This window comes from Gorilla gorilla, chromosome 19 (assembly GCF_029281585.2).
Source record: "Gorilla gorilla gorilla isolate KB3781 chromosome 19, NHGRI_mGorGor1-v2.1_pri, whole genome shotgun sequence".
NCBI lineage: Eukaryota > Metazoa > Chordata > Mammalia > Primates > Hominidae > Gorilla > Gorilla gorilla.
Genome location: NC_073243.2, coordinates 86,687,443 through 86,714,497, shown reverse-complemented (window position 1 = coordinate 86,714,497; position 27,055 = coordinate 86,687,443). Strand labels below are relative to the sequence as shown.

General features: G+C 36.3%; 1 protein-coding gene across 5 annotated transcripts in view; it reads left to right on the top strand.

Annotated features, from left to right (window-relative positions):
- Window positions 1-7,614: 7,614 nt before the first annotated feature.
- The window catches only part of LOC115931305 (uncharacterized), a 128,405-nt gene continuing 108,964 nt past the window's right edge, over window positions 7,615-27,055 (top strand). For 4 of the 5 annotated variants that reach the window (XR_010131795.1, XR_008673048.2, XR_008673047.2 and 1 more), the window contains exon 1: window positions 8,405-10,608. Coding sequence is in view for 1 of the 5 variants with exons in the window: in XM_031003555.3 (XP_030859415.3) it covers window positions 10,623-11,161 (539 nt within the window). In the remaining 4 variants the exon portion in view is untranslated. Of the gene's footprint in view, window positions 11,162-27,055 lie in introns of all 5 variants that reach the window. The other variant, XM_031003555.3, reaches the window with a different exon arrangement.

Sequence of the window (27,055 nt, the reverse complement as noted above, 5' to 3'; positions counted from 1 at the left end):
GTGACTTGGCCTTTCTCTCTGGCTGACCTTAACATTTTTTCCTTCATTTCAACCTTGGAGAATCTTATGGCTATGTGTCTTGGAGTTGATTTTCCTGTGGAGTGTCTTAGTGGTGTTCTCTGTATTTCCTGAATTTGCATGTTGGCCTGTCTTGCTATGTTGGGGAAGTTCTCCTGGATTATATCCTGAAGTGTATTTTCCAGCTTGTTTCCATTCTGCCTGCCTCCTTCAGATAATCCAATCAATCATAGGTTCGGTCTTCTTATGGAGTCCCATATTTCTCGGAGGCTTTGTTCATTCCTTTTTATTCTTTTCTCTCTAATCTTTTCTGCATGCCTTATTTCAGCAAGGTGGTCTTCAAACTCTGATATCCTGTCCTCCACTTGTTTGATTCGGCTATTGACACTTGTGTATGTTTCATGAAGTTCTTGTGTTGTGTTTTTCAGCTCCATCAGGTCATTTATGTTCCTCTCTAAACTGGTTATTCTAGTTAGCAGCTCCTCTAACCTTTTATCAAGGTTCTTAGCTTCTTTGCATTGGGTTAGAACAGGCTCCTTTAGCTCAGCAGAGTTTGTTTTTACCCATCTTCTGAAGCCTACCTCTGTCAATTCGTCCAGCTCATCCTTCGACCAGTTCTGTGCCCTTGCTGTAGAGGTGTTACAATCACTTGGAGGAGAAAAGCCACTCTGGCCTTTTGGGTTTTTAGTGTTTCTTCATTGATTCTTTGTCACCTTCATGAGTTTGTTTAGTTTAGATCTTTGAGGCTGCTGAATCTTGGATGAGGTTTTTGTGGGGACTTTGTTGTTGTCGTTGATGCTGTTGTTGTTGCTTTCTGTGTATTTGTTTTTCTTTCAATGATCAGGTCCCTCTTCTGTAGGGCTGCTGCAGTTTGCTGAGGGTTCACTTTAGGCCATATTCATCTGGTTCGCTCCCATGCCTGAAGATACCACTCAAGGAGGCTGGAGAACAGCAAAGGTAGGTGCCTGCTTCTTCCTCTGGGATCTCTGACTTCGAGGGGTACCAACCTGATCTCAGTAGCATCACTCCTGTATAGGGTGTCTGACAACCCCTGTTGGGTCTCACCCAGTTGGGTGGCATGAGGAACAGGACCCGTTTAATGAAGCACTTTGTCCTTTGGTGAGACGGAGTGTGCTTTGCTGTGGGGAAACTCACTTGTCTGATCTGCCTGGATTCCTCAGAACTACCAGTAGGAAAGGCTAAGTCTGCCACTCCTCTCCTTAGGAGCTCAGGTCCAGGGAGATCAGAGTTCTGTCCCTGAATCCCTGGCTGGAGTTGTTGGAGTTCGTGCAGGGAGGTCCTGCCCAGTGAGGAGGGATGGGTCAGGGTCAGTCCTGAAGAAGTGCTGTCTGTAGTCTGCCACAGCTGGTGTGTTGGGCTGTGGGGGGCATCTCTAGGGACCAAGCTGTCCAGCCTCCCTGGCTCCAGCAGGGCAAAAGCACAGCCTGGAACTGTAGAAGGGGCTGCCGCCCTTCCCCTGCCCAGGGAGCTTAGCGTGTTAGGCAGCTATCAGTCCCAGTGCTGGCTGCTGCCCCTCCCCAAAGGAGCTCAAATGGCTTAGACAGCAGGCAGCTGCAGCTGTGGTGCTGGTCAACCCTCCCGGCAGGATCTTGGAAGTCTTAAGCAGATTATAGCTGAGAGGCTGTTGAGAATCTGTGTGGCTCTGGTGTTGGGACCCTAGGCCCCCGGGGGCATGGGTTCACCAAGTGGTATCTTCCGATCTGTGGGTTGTACAGTTCTGTGAAAAAAGCACAGCTTCCCCAGCTAGGTAGCACACTCATTGCCTCTCTTGACTGGGGGGTGGGTGCCCCCCTACCCCATGTGGCTCTGAGCTGGGCTGCCACACCACATGGCTCTTCCTCTCCGTGGGTCACACCAGTTGCCTAGTCAGTTCTGATGAGAGAACCTGGATACCTCAGTTGCCAGTGCAGGATTCACATGTATTATGGTTCTTCTCGATGGGAGCCTCTGATTCCTGCTGCTTCTACTGGACCATCTTGTCCCCGCCCAACCTCACTGATGTATAATTATTTTTAATTATTTTTCTTTAATTTTAAGTGCTGGAAATCTGAACTATTTGTATTTAGTTTATAATTAAAATAGTTTGTAACAATTAAACTTACATGATGTTCTGGCTTTTCCCATGTTAATCATAGTTTAAATATTGTATGACAACATTTTATTTTTAATACAAGCCTATTTAAATTAAATTTATTCAGAATATTCTGTTTAGTATTTATCCATTGTATAGTTCTAGAAACTAAGGGAAGGAAAACCTAAAAATTTTGTCTAAAAGCTCACATTTCTTAGCTCCTAATATGCTAAATGAATTTACAGTTGATAATTAATTATAGTTTCAGTGTAAAAAAACTAGTAAAATATTATAAATAACTTACATTTAAAGTTTAAACATTTTCTATTTTCTATTAGATATTTTAAAATACAAACTTAGATTTTAATGTACCTTATGTCATATTTTTACAACATCTATGTTTAACGTATACTCTAAGGTATACTTAGATTAAGGTTATAATTTACTAATTTTTTTGTAGATGTCCTTTTCAAACAATCATGTTCTATTTACCTAATGTGTATTCAAACAGATTATACTATACCTTTTATTCTTTTTTTTTTCTTTTTTTTGAGACGGAGTCTTGCTCTGTCACCCAGGTTGGAGTGCAGTGGCGCAATCTTGGCTCACTGCAAGCTCTGCCTCCCAGGTTCACACCATTCTCCTGCCTCAGCCTCCCGAGTAGCTGGGACTACAGGTGCCCGCCACCACACCCGGCTAATTTTTTGTATTTTTAGTAGAGATGGAGTTTCACCGCATTAGCCAGGATGGTCTCGATCTCCTGACCTCGTGATCCACCCGCCTCGGCCTCCCAAAGTGCCTATATCTTTTATTCTGAGTGATTCATATAGCTATTACTATTTATTTGTTTGATTGTTTGTACTTTATTTTCACTATCGATGCACTTTCAAACCTCCTTGATGTTGACATTCAGAAGGTTAACTTCTAGGCACTGCTTCAACTGAGGTGCCTTGACCTCTCGTTGTGGCTTTTCTAAGCCAAGGCGAGATATGAGTAGAGAAAAGTAGGGTATATGCTACCCTGGTTCCTCTCCTTGGTAGGCCATGGTTTGCTAGTGGCTGCTTGGTAAATCTTATGCCATAGTGACTATTTTTTACTGTTTGCTGTAGCTTCTGCCCTAGCATAATGTGGACAACTTCATTCTACATTTACCCTTCAGTCTTAAGGGTAATAAAATTTTCCTATTAGTCTTAATTCTATTTTTTAAAACTTCTCATGTCTAGTATAGATTGCTTTCATTACACTGTCTTCAACTATCCCCTTTTTCAATATGCCACCTGTTTCTTGTTGGGATGCTGACATTTTCAAGTTATCTAATTTTGGAAAAAGTTAAGTTCAAGATGTATAGTAATATTGTAGCATCTAATGCCATCTTAGATCAGCTGGCAATTTAGAAGTAAGTAAATAGTACTTTGAAAATGATTGAAGACATATATATTGAAGTCTTGGAAAAAATGAGCATATTAATGAAAGTCTATACAGGAAATTAAAATGAAAATAAAATACCTTAGAGGATTCCAATAAAATAATGTGTATTTGTCTTTAGAAACACAGGTGAATGATACCAATAGATTTTTTTAAAAAATGATAAAAACCATTTTTTATGATATCAAAGTCTAATATCAAAAATGATATTAGATATCATTCTTGGTATCTAATGATACCAATATGTTTTTCAAAAAAATAAAAAAAAGATGAGGTTTTTTTTTTCTTATATCTGACTCCATTTTCAAATAATGGTAACATGGTACCATTTCTTTTCTTTAAATTTTATTTTGTTGTGTCAAGAACACTTACTATGAGGTCTAACCTCTTAACAATTTTTAAAGTCTATAATACTGTACTGTTGACTGCAGGTACAGTGTTGTAGGGCAGCTCTCTAGAATTCATTCATCTTATTTAACTGAAAGTTTATACCTTTGATTAGTAGCTCCCCATTTCTTCATCCACCCAGTCCCTGGCAACCAACATCCCACTCTCTGATTCTATGAATTTGACTACTTTGGATACTTATTTATATAAGTGGAATTGTATAGTATTTGTCCTTCTGTGATTGGCTTATTTCACATTTTTTCATAACATCCTCAAGGTTCATCCATGTTGTTCCATATTGCAAAATTTCCTTCTTCTGAAAGGTGAATGATATTCTGTCATATGTGTGTATTTACCACATTTCTTATCTTTTTATATAAGGTAAGGCATTTAAGTTGTTTCTATATCTTGGCTATTGTGAACAGTCCTGAGGTTTTGTCATATGTAGCTTTTATTTTGATGAGGTACATTCATTATATGATTTATGGTTGAGGGTTTCTTTATCCTAAAAGTGTTTTGAGTTTTGTCAAATGCCTTTTCTGCATCTGTTTAGATGACCATATGGTTCTGTCAATGAGGTAGATTACATTTATAGATTTGCATAGGTTGAACCATTTTTGCATTCCAGCATTAAATGCCACTTAATCATGATATGACCCTTTTAATGTGCTGGTAAATTCAGATTGCTAGTATTTTGTTGAGAATTTTTACACCTATGTTTATCAGGGGAATTGGTCTCTAATTTTATTTTCTTCCAATGTCTTAGGCTTTGGTATCAGGGGAATGCAGAACTTAGAAAATGAGTATGGAAAAATTTCCTCTTCTTAAATTCTTTTGAAGAGTTTGAGAAAGATTTGCATTCTTTCTTCTTTAAAGGTTTGATAGAATTTAACCATGAAACTATTAGGTCCTAGGCTTTGCTTAGATGTAGGATTTTTGTTACTGATTCACTCTCCCTATTTGTTGTTGGTCTGTTCAGATTTTCTTCATTATTCAGGTTGTATGCTTCTAGGAATTTATTCAATTCTTTTAAGTTATCCAATTTGATGACATGTAATTGTTTATAGTAATCTCTTATTTTCTGCATTTCTTTGGTGATATGGTTTGGCTGTGTCCCCACCCAAATCTCATCTTTAATTCCTACGTATTGTGTGAGGGACCCAGTGGGAGGTAATTGAATCATGCAGGCAAGTCTTCCCCATGCTGTTCTCAAGATAGTGAGTAAGTCTCACAAGATCTGATGGTTTTATAAACAGAAGTTTCCCTGAACAAGTTATCTCTCTCTTTTTGCCTGCAGCCATCCATGTTAGATCTGACTTGCTCCTCCTTGCCTTCCACCATGATTGTGAGGCCTCACAGCCATGTGGAACTGTAAGTCCATTAAACCTCTTTTTCTTCCCAGTCTTAGCAGCAGCATAAAAATGGACTAATACATGTGGATTCAGGCATAGTGTTTCCTCTTTATTTTCTGATTTTATTCATTTGAGACTTCTCTTTTTTTATTAGCCTAAACTTTTGTCAATCTTTTTTATATTTTTAAATAACAAGTTATTGATTTGATTTTTTTCTATTGTTTTTCTAGTCTCTATTCCATTTACCAACTAGTCTCTATTTCTTTGGTTTTTCTAGACTCTACATTTTTCATTCCCGCTCTGATCTTTGTTATTTTTTTCTTCTACTAACATTGGGCTTTGTTTATTCTTCTTTCTCTAGTTTCTTGAGATGTAATGCTAGGTTATATACTTGAGATGTTTCTCTTTTTTAATGTTAGTGTGTATAGCTATAAAGTTCACATAGAAAAATGGAACAAAATGGAGACCCCAGAAATAAAACCACACACATATGGTTAATAATTAATTTTTACAAATGAATCAGGAATACACAATGGGGAAATGATAGACTGTCCAATAAGTAGGTTGGCAAAACTGGATATCCACATTCAAAAAAAATGAAATTGAATGCTTCTCTTACACTATACATGAAAATTAATTTAAAATGGATTAAAGACTTAAATATAAAACCTGGAAACATAATACTGCTAGATGAAAATGTAGGGGATAATCTCCTTGACATTGGCCTCAGCAATAATATTTTAGATTTGACCTCAAAAACACAGCCAATAAAAGCAAAAATTAAACAAGTGGACAACATCAAACTAAAAATCATTTTGCATATAAGAGACAACAATTGACAAAATGAATAGACAACCTATGAAATGGGAAAAATATTTGTAAATCGTATGTCCAGTAAGTAATTTAATATCTAAAATTAAACAGGGGCAAAAAGTCTTAATAGACATTGTCCCAAAGACATACAAATGTCCATCAGGTATATGAAATGATGTTCAACTTCACTAATCATCAGGGAAATGCAAACTAAAATCACAATGAAATACTACCTTGCACCTGCTAGAATGGCTAATCAAAACCTAAAAGATAAATGTTGCTGAGAATGGAAAGAAAAGGGAAGTCTTTTACAGGCAGACTGTAGATTGGTACTGCCATTATGGAAAACAGTATGGATAGTCCTCAAAAGGTTAAAAATAGATTTTCTGTATGATACCTTAATCTTACTTCTAGCTGTGTATGCAAAGGAAATAAAACCACAATCTTGTAGAGACATGTGAATTCCCCTGGGAGCATTATTCAAACAGCCAAGCTGTAGAAACAATGTAAATATCTATCAACAGATGAGTCGACAAAGAAAACATTGGTATACTTCCACCATGAAACATTATTGAGCCATAAAAAAGAAGAAAACCCCACCATTTGCAAGAACACAGCTGAAATTCGAGGGGATTATGCCAAGTGAAGTGAGCCAGACACAGAAAGATAAATAGTGCATAATCTCACTTATGTGTGGAATCTTAAAAAAGAAGTTGAACTCATAATAATGAAGAATAGAATGGCATTTACCAGGGAAATGGAGGGCTTGGGGGAAAGCGGAGACATTGGACGAAGGGTACAAATCTTCAGCTACAACCTAAATAACTACTGGAGACCTACTGTCGGCCTGGTGATTATAGTTAATAATAACATATTGCGTATTTGTAATTTGCTAAGAGCAGATCTGAAGTGTTCTCATGGCACATACAAAAAAGGTAATTATGTGAGGCGATGGATGTGTTTATTAGATTATGCTAATCACTTCACAAGGTATACGTATATTAAAATGGCAAGTCATACACCCCAAATGTATTCAATTGTCATCTGATTTCTTAAGAAAATTATAAAATTATATAATTATATAAAAGATGGCAATAGAAAAAATAGTTATGCTTGGTACATTCTTTCCTAAAGGCTTTAGTGTATGACTTTCAAAGATTACGTAAGTTTTGTTTTTGTTTTGTAACAGTTAATAAGAAAAGAGGGGATGTAGAAGATTTCTCAAGTTAATTTCAAGAAAAGTAATTTCTTTATACCTGAAAATGCAATATATTTGATTATCCAACTTGTAAACACAATTTTAAGATATATTTACTTTCAAAAGTAAAAGTAAAAAATGCCTCTATTCTAAAGTCTAATTTTAAATTAAAATTTAGTCAAAATAGTTTTGATTATATTTTTTCCAACTGTGCTAAGTAAAGTATATGAGGATGATGCAAAGGGGAAAAAAAACACATAAGCATCCAGAGCAATCTCAAACACAGGGAGCTCAGGAAAACAAACCATGCATTTAAAATATTCAGAATGCTTTGCAGTGTTTATTTATCGTAGAAGCCACAGCTCTTCAAATCTAATGATGAATCAGGTGACCAACCACCAGGAACACTAATCTTTAATCAACCCATATTTGAAGCATGAAATTCCCACCCCAGGAAGATGATTAGTTAATTTAATGGCTGTAGAATTGTCAAATAGGAAATGTGTATAGAAGAGTAATTTAGAATGTGGCTGTCTGTTATTACTCTTACAATTTGAAGAGTAAAATGTCTCTTTTTCTGGAACTTACATGACAATTTTTCCAACAAAATAATTTCCAAATAGATCACATAGAAAATGTCTATTTTAATATAGTTTACAATAGTAAAACTATAACGTCTCAATTGTTTTTTTTAAATACATTTGAATAATGGTTTAGGTCATTTGATAAATATCACCTTGTAACTAATAAGATGAAACAAAGCTAAATAGGACCAATTAAGCACGTGATTTAAATATCGATATGTGGTGAGTAAAAGAATAATCCAACTACCAGTAGAAGATGACTACATTTAGTACTATAACAAGTATAACACTGTTCCTAAAAAAAAGTGCTTATGTTTATTTAAGATTTATTTTAATGTCAAACACAAATAATTAGATCTTTAAATGAACAATTTGGGAGTTAAATCCATTGCTTCTGATTTTTATAGATTTTATGGTCTAGGAAATCTGTACTGTCTGATTTGATCCCATTTAACTGTAGATTTTTACACGTTGCACTCTACTAGCTGGTAGGAAAATTATTTTAATCGACTGAATGAAAGTATTATTTCATGTAAAAGTTTATTATATGAAGGAAATGATTTAGGTCAGAAGCTAGAATCTATATAAAGTCAGCTTTTGAAAATAAAGAAAGACAAATCTTTTTTTACATTATTATAAAAGAGCTAAGTTGCAAACAACTATCCTTGAGACCAGACCATTTTTTTTTAAGCTGAAATTTTCTAATAAACAATGGCAAAACACCATTTGCAATTTCTTCCCTCCCACCTCCCAGGTGGTTCAACAATTCCACTTCCAAACAGCATTTCCCATCAGTTTTTAAAAGCTACTTACAAAGTGTTATTCTACTACCACTTTTAAATACATCAAGCACTTCCAAATATCTAGAAAGACTAGATATTTCATATAACTTGTCCGCCACATACACAGCACTGTTAAATAAAATTGCACACACATAACAATGGTTATCATCTGAGGTATCTTCTAAATGTGGCCATTTTGGCCTTGAATCATTCCCTCCTCCCTTCCTTCTCTGCCTTCAATCCAGTGGACAAGTACAGGCACGTGTAATGCTTAGAGATGGTCGAACAAATTCCTATGCAAAAGTCTTTACAGAAGACAAGTTTTCCTATGAATTTCAACACAAAGCGTACAAAATATGCTAATTTTACTACTTTGTCATACACTGGCAACCTCTTTAACATCTAGAGACTAGATGTTGAAAAATTAGGACTATTTGTCCATTATATATACTATATACAGAGCAAAACAAAATGCACAAAACATATAGAAAAATGGTGTCTGAAAATGTCCAAGTATGAACACACTAGTATATTACCTTTTGCAATTTCTTCCCTCCTACCTCCTCTAAACCATTGAACAAGTATAGACATTACTATACTGCTCACAAAGGTGGCTTCACAATTCAATTTCCAAAACCATTTCCTATGAATTTTAGCAAAAAGATATTTACAAAGTGGTATTTTACTACCTATACATTTAATATACATCGGGCACTTCTAAACATCTAGATAGACTAGATGTTTCAAGTAAGGAGTTAATTTGTCTACTATGTATACAGCAGTCTTGAATAAACTGCAAACATGTAACAACAGTTATAATTTGAAAGAGTCTTCCAAATGTGAACATTCTGGCCTAGAACCCTTCCCATCTCCATCAACCCAGAAGACATCAAATTTTCAGAAGACAATCTTTCCTAGGACTTGTAAAACAAAATGTACAAAATATATTAGTTTACTAACTCTACTTTTGTCATACACTGGCAACCTCTTTAACATCCAGAAAGACTAGATGTTGTCAATTAGGACTCGTCTGTCCTTTACGTACATTATATACACAGATAAGTAAAACAAAATGCACAGACATAATGACTCATCTTGCCTCGCTGTAAACAGGATGGCATAGAGCTCTCTGCACCTCCCCCTCCTCTCTCCTCCCCTGAACCACTGCACAAACACAATGAGTATTACTCAACAGGTGATTTGGCCATTCCCCCCAAAAAATATTTCCTATGAATTGTAACAAAAAGGTATTTACAAAATGTGATTTTGCTACCTCTAATTTTAACATATCAGGCACTTCAGAACATCTAAAAAGAAGAGACATTTCAAAAAAGCTTAGCATTGTCAACTATATACACAGTAGTGAGGAATAAAATGCACACAAAACAATGGATAGAATATGAAAATGTCTTCTAAATATGACCAGTCTAGCATAGAACCTTCTTCTCTTCCTTCTCAGGTCTTCCAGCTCCACGTCATCTAACCCACTTAACAAACGTGAACGTATCGCTTCCAGAGGCCGTCTTAACAACTCCATTTCCAAAAGTCATCTCCAGAAGACATGTATTTTCTACGATTTCTTTTAAACAAATGAGAATTTACAAGATGTGTAACTTTCTAACTCTTTTATCATAACTCGGCAACCTCTTTCCATCTAGAAGGGCTAGATGTGACAAATGTTTTCTATTAAAAGGTTGGGGTGGAGTTGAGAGCAGCTTTTTCATATTATATACACAGGCCTTCCATAAACGGCCAGTAAATCTTCCCAGAGGGTGGTGGGCATTTCCAACGGGCCAAACGTGGCCTGTCATTCTACCATTTCTCTCTTCCGACAGCAAAGTCTGGTAGAATGAAGACCAACCGCCCGATGGCCGCTAACCGTTCCACCCGTCGTCGTTCGGGACTTCGCTCACCTTTCAGGCCCCTTAAGGCCTTTGTCCGTTGTCGTCAGGACTAGGTAGGTCTCGCCCAATGGCGACAGAATGGTCACCCGGGAACCGGATCTGCGCGGCTCCGTGGCCGAAAGAGGCGGCCGAGCCTGCTTGCCTCCCTAGGCCGCCTTCCCGGGCCGTCCACGCCTTAATGGCCTCCGCCACGCGGCGTTCGAGCGGCCGCCATACTTCCCGGCCCACCACGCCCGGCGCCGCCCAAAGGCGCTGCGTCCTGGCGGCTCTGCGGGGGTTTCGTCGAGGCCCAGCAGGCTTGGGTCGGGAGACCCGGGTGCCGGCGGGGTCCGGGCTGGGAGACGCCACGGCCGCCATCAGTCACCGAGGTGGGGTGGGAAAGAGAGGTTCGCTGCGGCTTCAAGGTCTGGGCACAGCCAGTGGGCAGCCACAGCAGAGGCCTCCGGTATCTGCAGGGCAGAGGGCTCGGCCTGTCCCGAGGCCCCCCAGTTCACCCGCCGGCCCGGGGCCGGAGGGCCTGGAGGGCCCTGGAGGAGCGGGCTGCGTTCTGCGTCTCTCCGCGATCTCTGCCGGACCGGAACTAAGACCAGACCATTTTCTTCTGGAGTAAGTGTGACATAAAACTAATGTTACTAATTTTGTGGCTTTATATTTTGGCATTTAATCCTTTGCAAAATTTTAAACCATTGTGGAAACTGTGCAATAAATCTGGTCAACTTAAACTACTGAACTATTTCAATACATTATAATTAATGTCCTTAAAAATCTTCAATCATTTGGAGGTGGTAGTTTTTATTTGATACGGATAAGGGTATACTTTTAAAGAGTCTATTCTTTTTTTGATTAATTATTGCTAACTAATAAAATTGGAAGGTTTTGTTTTGTTTTCATTTGATTCCAGTTTCTTAACGTGATTTATTATGCTATTTATATAAGTGCAAGCAATTATATGACAAGATTATATTTAGAATGCATGTATTAAAATATGAAAGTGATATTACTGAGTTTATTTGAAATGTTCCAACATATTGCCACTATTTATACTTCATACATGTTAAAATACCGACATTTTAAACTCATATTTTGAAAAGTTTCTTTTTTTTTTTTTTTTTTTGAGAGACAGCGTATCACTCTTATCACCTAAGCTGGAGTGCAGTGCTGATCACAGTTCACTGCAGCCTTGACCTCCCTGGCTCAAGCAATTCTTACACCTCAGCCTCCTGAGTAGCTGGGACTAGCAGTATGTGCCCATGTCTCGCTAAATTTTTTTTTTTTTTTTTTTTTTTTTTTTGTAGAGACGAGGCCTTGCTATGTTGCCTAGGATATTTAGAGGATTTTTTTTTTTGCTTTATAAAAGAAAGAGAAGGAGAAAAATAATTAGGCCCTCAACAACTTCTAAATTAAAATGAACACCTTACACCACTGAGAAACAAATGGGAAATCTTTGGCAAAGGATACATTATAATATTGAATTGAAATTAGAAATGAGTCATGTTTCTGTAACTATATGTTCAAGAGGTAAAAAATTGACGTATTTTGCTTTACAAATTACTAATCAAATTATTCAGCTTTAATATTAGAACAAACTATGTTGCTGAAATCCAATGTTCATAACATTGGGAAAACTGAGTTGCTTGTACTGTGTGTATCTGATTTAAAACTAACCTATTTTATTTGATTGTGGTGTACAGGTATAATGTGACTAGTCTAATCACAATTTGGTTTTGCTTTTTTTTGCAATTGTATATAGATATTTACTTTAATATTTACTCTATCATTGAGTAGATTATTGGAGTATTTCTTCATACATTCCAAGAAATTGAACAATAAACAATTCTCAGAAAAAAATGACTTTATTTTCAAGTGAGAGACTGATTTTTTTTCAATCTGTCACATGCAATCTTTGGGCTTCTTGTTTTTCTCCTACCACACTACCCACTTTTTTTATCCCAAACATTATTTGACTGACCAACTTTGTGAAGGGTAATTATTATGAGTGAGGTATTTAGAGTTCACTAGGAGGCTGGGGAGACATGGGGATGGGGTGACGTGAGTGGTTGGAGCCAGATTGTGAAAACAATGGCTCTCTCACTGAATTGTACCCCAAAGACAGATGTAGAAATATAACATACAACCCAAACTTTTTCTCACTCTCTATGGAGACACAACCAGTTAACTAGTAAGTTTACAAAGAGCAATGATGGGGTTTCTAACAACATTACCATTGTGAAATAAAGATAAACTAAAGCTGTAATGGGTAAATGAGCAGCAGTCTCATTAGTGGACTTACTAGCTTGACTATTGCGGTTTGCACAGCGAGCTGGTTTTGTCTGCATTTAGAAAAGATGAAGAAGTGGTCTTGTTTCGTCTCCCTTCATCACAACCTCCATAAACCAGCTCTTAACAATTTGAACAGATTTTAAAATGTTGAGACATAATGATAACCTGTACATTCTAATCCCATTTGTTGCCTAAAAGAAGCACTTACTTACGCTCAGTTTTCCCCTCTCAGTTGAACTTTAGTGTCCCTTGTTTGTTTGTGCTGATGTGTGTGTATGTGCTTGACACATGGGTTTTGTGATGAATAATATTAGGTGTTGACTTGATTGGATTGTAGAGATCCAGAAGGCTGGTAATGCATTGTTTCCGGGTATGTTTATGAGGATGTTGCCAAAGGAGACTGACATTTGAATTGGTGGACTGGGAGGGGAAGACCCAACTTCAATGTGGGCGGACAGCATCCAATCATCTGCCAGCCCTGCTAGAACAAGCAGGTGGAGAGAGGTGGGATCACTTTGCTTCACTAAGTCTTCTGGCTGTCTCTTTCTTCTTTCTGTGCCTGATGTTTGCTTCTGCTTCTCTTGACCTTGGACATCAGACTCCAGGTTCTTCGGCCTTTGGACTCTGGGAAGCACCAGTGGTTTCCCCAGGGCTCCCTGGTCTTCCACCGCAGACTGAAGGCTGAAATGTCAGTTTCCCTAGTTTTTAGGCTTTCAGACTTGGTCTGAGACACTACTGCTGGCTTTTCTGTTTCCTCAGCTTGCAGATGGCCTACTGTGAGACTTTTCCTTGTAATCATGTGAGACAATTCTCCCTAATAAACCATCTTTTGTATATACATATTTTCTATTGGTTCTGTCCCTCTGGAGAACCTCAACAAAAACAGGTGTGTGTGTGTGTGTGTGTGTGTGTGTGTGTGTGTGTGTGTGTGTGTGTTGGTGAATCTTTTTCTAACAATTTGCCATTATCTTTTGGTTTCCCCTTCTCCACTTGAGTTTTGGCCTCCAGGATGAACTACAGGCTAAATGTGTAGATGCCTCCTTTTTCCATTGGGTCACTTACATCTTTCCTATGAGTGGGTTCTACAGGAATCCTAAAGAAGCTTCCATACTTTCTAGTTCCCTGACTGGAGAGATGCCTTCTGGGACAGCTTTTCCAAACTGCCTCTCAGCTGCCCTGGTAGGTTGTCCAGTCCTATTGCTTCGTGTTGCTGAATACCTCTCTCTAGCAATCAACTTTTGTAGCAAAGTGGCACAAACTCAAGTATACTCAAGGCTCATGGAGGACTCACAGCCTTGCCCCAAATACTGACAGTACATGTTTCTCCCCTACTTCAACTCTCTGTTGCAATGCTGTAATGCTTGCCAACCCCATTCCCTTTTTAAAAAAATCTTATCAAAAAGAAATAAACTGGTTATGCTGACATTCAGCATTCATCCTAGGTGTGATTACCATGAAAACAGTTCACTTGGTTTTTATGGATGGTCAAAGCCACCACATGGTAGAAAAGACAGGGGAAGGAACACATTCTTTTCTTGGCATACTAACAATTCTCTCCATTTTTTTTCTGACATTTTTCTTTCTCTTTAATACACATTGTGTACATTTATTTATATTAATCTCTTTCTATATTTATCTATATGTAAACCTATATCTATATATCTATTCTAGATATTAATATAAATGTAGATAGATATGTTACATATGATACATATATCTATGTAGATATGATGTGTCATATATATCTTTATATATTTGTGGTATATAAACATAAATAGACATTGATATAAGTATAGATAGATATAGATGTATATATTATATATGCTATATTTATATACATGAAAATGAGAGAAATGAGAAATATGCTACAAGTTGAATATCCTGTATATGAAATTCTTAGGGTCAGCAGTGTTTTGAATTTCAGATGTTTTTGTTTTGAAATACTTTCATTATACTTACTGATTATCCTTATTCCAAATTTCCAAAATCCAAAATTCTCCAGTGCGCATTTCTTTGATTGTGACATTTGTGTTCAAAAAGGTTTAGATTTGGCCAGGCGCGGTGGCTCACGCCTGTAATCCCAGCACTTTGGGAGGCCGAGGTGGGTGGATCACGATGTCAGGAGATCGAGACCATCCTAGCTAACACGGTGAAACCCCGTCTCTACTAAAAATACAAAAAAATTAGCCGGGCATGGTGGCAGGCCCCTGTAGTCCCAGCTACTTGGGAGGCTGAGGCAGGAGAGTGGCATGAACTTGGGAGGCAGAACTTGCAGTGAGCTGAGATCGTGCCACTGCACTCCAGCCTGGGCGACAGACCGAGGCTCCGTCTCAAAAAAAAAAAAAATTTAGATTTGGAGCACTTTGAATGTTTGGATTTGGGATGCTCAACCTGTATTTTGTGATAGTGATTGTTATTGCTCTTGGTAAGTCCTGCAGGGATGAGTCTTATACTTCCTCCTCTTCTATCTTTAGAAGGTGAAGCTACTTAAAATTTATTATTCTTAGTTTTAGTACTTTATTCACTATTCTAGAAAAAGAGGTACAATTCTACTTAGTAGGTAATGTTACTATTTTCCCAGTCAAGGAGTTTCAAATGTTTCTATGTCATTCCCTCGTGATGGCATTATCTGAACTATAATTGAATCTTCTTTTTTCCCTTAATATAAGCTTCTATCTATACCCTACTAATCATATTTCTTAAAGTGATTGTCTCTTCCCTGCATTATTGTAGTTTTTATTATTTTTCCCACATCTAGAAGCACTCAGTTTGTGAACATTGGTTCATTATATTTTCAAAAATTACACCTCTGTTTGTATCACAGTCACATGCTGCAAAACAATGTTTCAGTGGATATCAGACTGAATATAAATTGTGGTCCCCTAAGATTAAAGTAGACTTTTATTATATAGGTGTATATATAGGTGTACTATTTTTAATCCTTTATAGCATCTTTTACTGTATTTTTATATGTTTAGATACACAGATATTATTGTGTTACAATTACCTACAGTGTTCAGTACAGTAATATGCTGTACAGGATTATAGCCTAGGAGCAATAGGTTTTACTATCTTGCCTAAGTGTGTAGTAGGTTGTACCATCTAAGTTTGTGTAAGCACGCTCTAAGGAGTTCACACAATGACAAAATTGCCTAACCAGTAATAAAATGATGCATGACTGTATATTTATCTCCATAATAATGAAAGACATTTTACTTGCATTCAAAATGAATTATAAATTGGTACACCCTCCCACGATCCCAAGTCAAACCACTCTTCTTCCTAGAATGCAAACATAAAATTCATTCCTAAACATGCTCCTGCTTTCTAATCTCAGATACACTTTTGCTATTTATTTGTTATTTTTATTATTTCCTCTGCCCGTGTCCACTTCGTATTTTGTTTTCTATTAATACATTATCACCATTCCAAATCCATCACAAATTTCACATCCTACAGCTTTGAAATGATCTCACATTTCCCCTTAAATATGGCAGTTAGTGCCTCTAATAGGACATTATGTTACGCCATACAGAATCATTATGTTTGTCCCTCTTTTATTTCTCAACTAGAGTACAGGTTTTTTTGGAAACATTCAGTGTTATGTCTCTAGGCTTGTCCAGACACTAATCTTTATTTTCATAAACTATCAAAGAATAATTTAAATTAATGAAAACTGGAACTGTATTTTCTTTAAGTATGTGAAATGCTAAAGAATATGTATTTCCATTTTGACAAACAGTTGTCTCCCTTCCAATTTGGTATGGTTTCTCTAAAATTATTTTTATCATTTATAAGTATATTATTGCATATTGATATGTCACATCTAAGAGAAGGAAGTTAGAAAGTTGCTGTCAGCAGAAGCTTGTCCAACTTTTAATTATCTTCTCCTAGTTACAGATAGAAATGCTAAACGGTTAACAATTTGTGAAAAAGACTATATCAGCAGCAATGTTAGTTTTTCATATCATGTCCTAAGAAAGGTTTTAATTTTGGAAAACAAAAGAGTAAATTAATTTTACAAATAAAATTAAAATAATATTCAGAAACCAAAACAAGTGTGAGTTAACACTTTGGGAATAATATTCCCTTCACATGCATTTTATATAATTATACATGAATATGATATAATATGGCAGATATATCTATCAAATAAGTTATTATAGCTTTTTTCTATTGCGCAAATCAGCATGATGAACATAGATATGCTCCAGTGGAAATAAATATACAAACCTTAGTAATGTGAGATGTGTGGAATGTGAGAGAGAGAGAGAGAGAGACTGGAGCATAGACGGTTACAAATTATCTGGAGAAAACATCCTAGGGCCTTTACTGGGGTCTCATTTGTTTGTTTGATTGATTTTTAAGTGATCATTTTTAATCGAAAAAATTATATATATTATGTGAAGCATGATGTTTTGAAACATGTATGCCTTGTAAATGATTAAATTCAAGTAATTAACACTACATTACATACTTAACAGTTTTTGTGGTGTCAACACTTAAGATCTCTCTTAACGATTTTCAAGATTACAATACACTGTTATTTACTATATTCACCATGTTGTACAATAGATTGCTTGAACTTATTCTTTTGTGTAACTGAAATATTGTATTCTTTGACCAACATCTCCTCAGTTTCCCACCTGTAGCCCCAGGTAACCACCATTCTACTCCGCTTCTATGAGTTTGACTTTTCAGATTCCACATATAAGTGAGATCACACAGTATTTCTATTTCTGTTCCTGCCTTATTTCATTTAGTGTAATGTCCCCAGATCCATGTATGTTATTGCAAGTGACAGGATTTCCTTCTTTTGCTTTTTTAAGACTGAAGAGCATTTCATTGTGCATGTATATTACATTTTCTTTCTTTGTATGTATGTATGTATGTATGTATGTATGTATGTATGTATTTCAGAGGGAGTCTCACTCTGTCACCCAGGCTGGAGTGCAGTGGTGCAATCTTGGTTCACTGCAACCTTTGCCTCCCGGGTTCAAGTGATTCTCCTGCCTCAGCCTCCCAAGTAGCTGGGACTACAGGTATGTGCCACCACACCAGGCTAATTTTTTTATTTTTAGTAGAGACGGGGTTTTGCCATGTTGGCCAGGCTGGTCTCAAACTCCTGACCTCAGGTGATCCACCTACCTTGGCCTCCCAAAGTGCTGGAATTACAGGCATGAGCCATGGCGCCTGGCCCACATTTTCTTTATTCATTCATTTGTTGTTGGTCTTTTGGTTGATTACATAACTTGGCTATTGTAAATAATGCTACAAATGAACATAAGAGTGCAGATACTTCTTGGAAATGCTGATTTAATTTTTTCTGGATATACACCCAGAAATGAGATTGCTGGATCATATGATAGTTCAATTTTGAAATTTTGAGGAGCACCCTTATTGTTTTTCATAATGGGTGTACCAATTTATCTTCCCCCCAACAGTGTGCAAGGTTTCCCCTTTCACCATATTTTCTTCAACATCTGTCATTTTCTATTTTTAATAATAGTGATCCTAACAGATTTGAGAGGTTCTCTCATTGTAGATTTAATTTGCATTTCCCTGCTGGTTAGAGATATTGAGCATTTTTTCATATACCTATTGACCATTTGTAGGGTTTTGCATTAAGAACTTGATTGATAAAGAGTAGAAACAATAGCCTTGGAGAATACCAGAAAAAATTGTTATATTCCAGTTAGGGAGAAATTTCAATGTGAGAGAAATACCAAAAACAAAAGCTCCAAAAAGGGCACAGAGAATTCATATATTTAACTTGAATTGTATAAACTGTAAAGAATCATCAAAAAACAGCTAATGACCAGGAAACAATTAATTTTAACTGATTTTTGGAAACGTTACAGATGAGAAATGTTATTAATCCATCTAAACTACAGATACAAATAATTAATTCCTCTCCCAAATCATATTGTGTCCGGAATTGGTGGGTTCTTGGTCTCACTGACCTTAAGAATGAAGCCGCGGACCCTCGTGGTGAGTGTTATAGCTCTTAAGGTGGCGCGTCTGGAGTTTGTTCCTTCTGATGTTCAGATGTGTTCGGAGTTTCTTCCTTCTGGTAGTTTCGTGGTCTCGCTGGCTCAGGAGTGAAGCTGCAGACCTTGGCGGTGAGTGTTAACAGCTCTTAAGGCAGAGCATCTGGAGTTGTTCGTTCCTCCTGGTGGGCTCTTGGTCTCGCTGGGCTCAGAAGTGAAGCTGCAGATCTTCCAGTGAGTGTTACAGCTCATAAAAGCAGCGTGGACCCAAAGAGTGAGCAGTAGCAAGATTTATTGCAAAGAGCAAAAGGACAAACCCTCCACAGTGCGGAAGGGGACTGGAGCGGGTTGCCAATGCTGGCTCGGGCAGCCTGCTTGTATTTTTTTATTTGGACCCACCCACATCCTGCTGATTGGTAGAGCCCAGTGGCCTGTTTTGACAGGGTGCTGATTGGTGCCTTTACAATCCCTGAGCTAGACATAAAGGTTCTCCAAGGCCCCACCAGAGCAGCTAGATACAGTGTAGATTGGTGCACTCACAAACCCTGAGCTAGACACAGGATACTGATTGGTGTGTTTACAAACCTTGAGCTAGATACAGAGTGCCGATTGGTGTATTTACAATCCCTGAGCTAGACATAAAGGTTCTCCAAGGCCCCACCAGAGCAGCTAGATACAGAGTGTCGATTGGTGCATTCACAAACCTTGAGCTAAACACAGGGTGCTGATTGGTGTGTTTACAAACCTTGAGCCAGATACAGAGTGCCGATTGGTGTATTTACAATCCCTGAGCTAGACATAAAGGTTCTCCAAGGCCCCACCAGACTAGTTAGATACAGTGTTGATTGGTGCACTCACAAACCCTGAGCTAGACACAGGGTGCTGATTGGTGCACTCACAAACCCTGAGCTAGACACAGGGTGCTGATTGGTGTGTTTACAATCCCTGAGCTAGACATAAAGGTTCTCCAAGGTCCCACCAGAGCAGCTAGATACAGAGTGTCCATTGGTGCACTCACAAACCTTGAGCTAAACACAGGGTGCTGATTGGTGCACTCACAAACCCTGAGCTAGACACAGAGTGCTGATTGGTGTATTTACAATCCCTGAGCTAGACATAAAGGGTCTCCGAGGCCCCACCAGAGCAGCTAGATACAGAGTGTCAATTGGTGCACTCACAAATGCTGAGCTGGACACAGGGTGCTGATTGGTGTGTTTACAATCCCTGAGCTAGATATAATGACGTCCCCACCAGACTCAGGAGCCCAGCTGGCTTCACCCAGTGGATCCCACACAGGGGCTGCAGGTGGAGCTGCCTACCAGTCCTGCGCCATGTGCTGGCACTCCTCAGCCCTTGGGCGGTCGATGGGACTGGGCGCCGTGGAGCAGGGGGCGGCATTCGTCGGGGAGGCTTGGGCTGCACAGGAACCCACGGAGGCGGGGGAAAGGCTCAGGCATGGCAGGCTGCAGTCCCAAGGCCTGTCCCACAGGAAGGCAGCTAAGGCCCGGCGAGAAATCGAGCACAGCGCCAGTGGGCTGGCACTGCTGGGGGACCCAGTACACCCTCCGCAGCTGCTGGCTCGGGTGCGAAGTCCCTCATTGACCGGGGCCAGAAGGGCTGGCCGACTGCTCTGAGTGCGGGCCCGCCAAGCCCACGCCCACCCGGAACTCCAGCTGACCCGGAACTCCAGCTGGCCCGCAAGTGCGCACGCAGCCCCGGTTTCCGCTCTGGCCTCTCCCTCCACACCTCTCTGCAAGCTGAGGGAGTGGGCTCCAGCCTTGGCCAGCCCAGAAAGGGGCTCCCACAGTGCAGTGGTGCGCTGAAGGGCACCTCAAGTGCCGCCAAAGTGGGAGCCCAGGCAGAGGAGGTGCCGAGAGCAAGCGAGGGCTCTGAGGACTGCCAGCACGCTGTCACCTCTCAATATCACAGTTGGGAACTGCAGATGATTCAATTGTATTCGTACTCACTCTCAGCGAAATCTCAGTACTGTTACAGTGAATCCAGTCTTCCCTCTATTTCATCCATTTCTTTGGACCCAAAGATCTCACACTCTTTTCACATTTTCTGCTGTTTTCTTTTTTACCAATTCCATTCTTAACATATTTTATTTTCTCAGCTGATAGTGTAGTTTTCTTCTACCCTCAGAAAAATACCACTGCATATGCATAGGTTGGGATAGATTGTGGGAAGAATTCCAACGTAAATACTGAAAGCGTGGTAAAGTAGCTCTTTCCATTTATATATTAATCCCTTTGTTTCAAGGGGTTCTGGAATATGTCTCCATATGCCACGTTGGAAATAATTTGCGTAACATTCATTACACTGTGCCTCCTTCAAGTTCCCTTATCTGGAGGTAAAGGAACCAGGAACTAGGATGTAATTCAGCTTCCAGACTATTTTCTACATATGAATTACCTGCATAAAGTGATGTCCTAAGATCAACGCATGTAGGTCCGCCTTGTAACTGCTTGTCAGTTACCTTCATGCAAAGGAATGTAACTTGCATGGCGGCCAGGACTGCATATCTTTAATCATTAAAATCCTAGTTTTAAAAATTCTGCTATGATTATTCGGGTTTTGGGAAATTACGTTTACCCTTGTTAATATGTATGTATATGGAGAATTACACATTATTTTATCATAGCTTTTTAGTCTCTTTATAGATAATTTTTCTTATTATCTAAGAAATTATATGTCTGAGTATATTATATAATATTTGTGTAAAATACATAGGGAGATCCCCACAAACAATATACACTAACACATGCACAATTATTGTTTTATCTGGCAATGATAAAACATTGGTTACCTAATTCGCAGGCAAATGCAGGGAATATCAGTGAATTTAACCGACATATAAAGATACTATATATATCAGGATTATTTTATAAGACTCACTGCTTCTTATGATTTTGCTTAAGAGCTTATTGCTAAAACGTTAGCACATTTTTATCTCTTTTTAATTTGCTTAGATCATTATATTATAGGCCTGCAGGCTGCCTAGGTTGCTGAGGTCAACCCAAGGATCGGATTATGCTGCTGTTGTCAGCACTTCAGTTTCCACTGAGATCATTCAGTTCAATTTCATATTTAACCTTTGACTTCAAGCTTATCTTCATCCAAAATGCTTTGCAGACACTTTGAAACAACACATCATTTACATATCATTGCCCCAGTACAAGCCAAAACCATAGCTATCAGGATGTAACAGCGGTGTGAGTTTTACTTCAAGGACACAGGATGATGTTTCTTCTGAGCAAATTAAAAAAGAGAATTGTCTAATGGACCCAGGGACATTTAAGACACCAGAATAAATATGATAAAATCTTGAATAAAAAGTTCTATTTTAATAAGAAGTGAATAGCTAATAAGAAAATTGAATTGAATATCCTGATATTCATTATTACTATGTTATATGAAATAGCACAGTAATGATTTCATCTTTATAAAAATCAATAGTTACATTCCTTCTCTTTAAACATTAATATTTTATGAAAGGTTTAATGTTTTGGATGTTCACCACAGAAGACAATGTTATTTGCTGATGGATAGTGAAGAAATACTTTAGCACATTAAATAACTTACCAGTTGTTTCAAATATGTTAATGATGTTATGAACTGAAAATATCTTTATGCTATTACTAATGTGTTTATGTTTAAGATGCTTCTAATTTTACTGTAAACAATGTAATCTGTATAAGATGGCTAATTAGAAAAAATATCCCAATTATTCTTCTCCTACTTATGTTGAATTGTTGAATTAAAAATAATCAATTTATTTTGGATTGAATACGTAAAGATATAAATGGCACCGACTGGTCCTTTCTTCTGCCATATTTACAAAGTTTATATATATCCCCCCCAAAAAAACAAATACACAAGATTCTAATAGTATTTTCTATAGAAATTAGTCATTCTGGATTTTTATTCTGTGGGTAACAGTTTGCTTAGAAATAACAATATTTACTAATTTTAAACAAAACACATTAAATGACAATATTGGGTATATTTTCTCCTAAAGCTATATAGATATATTTAAATTTTAATCACTTGGATCATAGGATCTAATGACCATATTACTTCCATGATAATGTTTTGCATTACTTCTTAATAAAAATTTTAAGTAAATTTTATTTTTTAGAATTGTTTTTAATTTACGGAATTGTGAAGAGAGTGCAGACAGTTCTAATATACCCAATTCTCTACCCTTTTTCCCTCTGTTATTAACATATCAGTATGGTATATTCATTCTTATTAATGAACAAAAGTTAATACATTATTACTGACTAACCACATTTTATTCAGGTTTTTTTGGTTTTTACCTATAGTCCATTTCTGTTCCAAGATTCTATCTAGGGTATGACATTATTTTGTGGTGTTCTGTCTCCTTAGGCTCCTCTCCTCTTGATAGTTGCTCAGATTTTTCTCATTTTTGTTGACTTTGACAGTTTTGAAACATACTGGCAGGTGCTTTGTAGAGTGCCCCTCTGTTAAGATTTGTCTGGTATTTTATTTATGATTAGATTGGATTTATGCATGTTGGGAAAGGAAGATAACAGGGTTAATGCCATTCTCATCACATCATAGCAAGGTTACTTACTATCAACATAAGTTTTCACTGTTGATGTTGATCCTATTCACATGGCTGAGGCAGATGAATATTATATGTTACATATAATTATTATATGTATTATATTTACATATGTAATTATTATATGTAATATATAATATAGAATATATAGTATGCATAGTATTGTATATTATATATTATAGTATATGTGTAACATATAGTGTATATTATATATTATAGTATATGTGTAACATGGTATATATTATGTATTATAGTATATGTGTAACATATAGTGTATATTATATATTATAGTATATGTGTAACATATAGTATATATTATAATACATTTTATTATATTTATGCTGCACTAATACATATTTTTATATTAGTATATAAATATTATATAATTATATAACATATATTACATCCAATATATTAATTTTTATATAACATACAGGTCACATATCTAATATATTACACATATAATATATAACATATACAATATGTTATATATAACATTTTTATGTTCTATATATTATATATACTGTATTCTATATATAATATATACTATGTTATATATAGTATATATGTTACATTATATAATACATAACAGTATAAAAATATAGGAATGTATTTTTACATGAGATATATTTATTTCTCTAATATCAAATTAAAATTAACATCAGATTAATTAATACAGATTCGTATATAATATCCTATAATTTTTTTCTTCCTTGTTACATCTTTTTGCCATTGAAATATCCTTGCATTTTTCCTCACGTTTATATTTAATTAATAAACACACAACTTTTAATTTTCAATTGTATTGTTTTTTACTACTTTTTTTACATTTCTTACTTGATTAATTATAATTTATTAATCAATATTATTTAATTGTTGTGTTAAATTTATTTATCAACTCATACAGAAGGAATATGAGTATAAATTTAACTCTAAATGCAACTCTAAAGACATTTTAAACATCGATAAATGGTAATGTCTTTTTACATATTAATAGTAAATTTTAGTTGCAAATCTAACTGTGGAAGAAAAATTTGGAAGCTAACTATTTCATATATTAGGGTTTTTTAAAATTTTAATATTATCACATTGTTCACAAATATTCAGATTGCTTTTTCTTTACTGAAGTATGCATTTTTCCTTATTTTCTTAAGGTATTATAATTTTAATGGCTTATATTAATTTGTAAATATGTTTCTATGCAGAGACCAATATAAAAACATATATACCACCAGCTGTGTTTGTGTGTGTGCAATTACATATACAGAGAAACTCAATAAATCAAGATAATTATATTTTTCAAATAATATAGATCAGTGTTAATTTGTCAACTTGGTTTTTCAAACACTAGGAAAACTCTTTTAATGAGAAGTAATTCATATCCTCTGAGAGCATTCAGTATTTTTTAAAATATCTACATGTCTATATTTATATATGTTGAGTATATATATATGCATATATAAATGTATATTACTTTTATATATATTAGAAATCATTTTAAGTAAGTAGCACATGAACAGGTTAAACTTACAGTTCAAAGACAGGTTTTGTCTCTTTTGAGGATTTCCCTTTAATTCCACTTTGAGATCATCATTACTATTATTTAATACAGCTATGAGTGATAGAACTTGTGAAAGATGAGAATATGATTTTAATTTTGCTTTTAGATTCCTGTTGAGGTAGATTATACAAGAAAGATAATTAAATTTAAGTATCAATAATCTATTTCAAAAGAAGTAGACTTCAAAAAGTATATGATGCAGAAAAACTTAGATTTTTTTTCCAGACAAAGAGTAATTTTTCTATTAATAGTTACTCTTGAGGAAAGTGTAAATTTATAAACAAATAATTAGATAACGAAATAAATAAATCCATAAGTACAAACAAATAAAGAATTGTGGTATGCATACACACACATTCTGTTTACTTTTTTTCCCTAACCATACTACCCGACTAATCCTGTATACGTTTTTCACATTTTCTTATATATCTAATTTATGCTTTCAGAAATTAAATAATATGCTTTATTTCTAGTAGTCATATAATTTTACCTTAAAAAATTTTTACTTATTTGATTTGTTTTATAATGATAAAATGTTTTGCAACAATTTGAACAATTTGAAATAAAGAAAAAGTCAGTTTACCTTGGTGCGTGTCTTTCTGTGAGATACTTATTACAGATTGCTCATTAAATCATAGATAAAAGGAGACACATATTCAATATGTTGCATGTTTATTTCTCAAATGGAATCATGATGTGATACGGAGATTTTTTTTTAATACGTAAAGCTAAATTAAATAGCCATGAAACATTCTATTACTACAGTGAATACCTACACACTTAGAATACAAATAAAGAATAAAACATTATTTGTGTTGTTGAAGCCACCTGGATTACTCTCTCTGGTTGCACATACGTTCTTTCTTTCAGAGTTAGTCACTGTCTTGAATTTGTTTGTTGAGTCTTATACACTTTCCTATACATTTATTATGTGGTAGTTTTACTAAATAATCTACGTATTATTTGCTTCTTTTATTCTGTATGTAAGTCATGTCATATGGATATACAGTATTTTCAGGAATGTTGCTTTCTAAAACCTACATTATGTTTTAATGATATATCCTTTGCCTAACAGACCTATAATAGCCTCACTTGAGCTGTTGATTTGTAAGGCAATACTGATTCGCATTAAGATCTACCCCTCAGTCTCATGTCACTAGATTCACATTTCAGCCAGCCCCACAAAGGAAGTTAGGTATTGTGATTCATGAGTTGTAGCATACATGCCAATAATTACAAAATAATAAACAGAAATCTGGGACTAATCATGAGAAACAATCTTATAGGTGCCAACTTAGGGTGAAAGGGATGATGTAGTGTTGGATCAGGTTGAAAATATTGACAGAAAAATACTAAATAAAAAAATATATATATATGGGTTCAGTCTATTAACCTAGGAGCTGGCAGCAGCTCTAATAATTAGTTGGTTGACTGAAATCTAAACCCAACCATAATCTCCATTAAAATTCAGGTATTAGAGCAAGCTTAGTGTACCACAGAAGGAAGTATCCTCAGGTTTAGGGATATGAAATGCTGAAGTAGATTTATTATGTTGAATCTACTCACTTATTACTAATTAAATCCCAGAGGGTACATAATATATTGCCTTTATTCAGGCTTTGGGAAATGCATTGGTAAGATAAGAACCAGTATCTTTCTAAGTCTTTATGGTGGTCTGCAGGCCAACCTCACTGACAGTGGATACGGATATATATCCAGTTAATGGTGAAAGACTGAAGAGTTTTAACAACATTCTACTCTACTAGAAGTACAAGATATTTGGTAAAGGGATTCAAATATTAACATCAAATAAAGTGAGCATGCATTCGTCTCTAGTTAGATTTTTGTTTGCGTTAATTTTCTAATTTACAGAAATATATATTTATGGGTTGCATAGTGACATTTTGATACATATAATGTATAGTGATTAGATCAGGGTGAATAGCATATCCATCATCTCAAACATTTATCATTTCTTTGTGTTGGGAATCTCCAATACCCTTCTTCTAGCTATTGGAAATTATGTATTATTGTTAACTATAGTCATCCTACAGACTTATGGAACCAGAACTTATTCC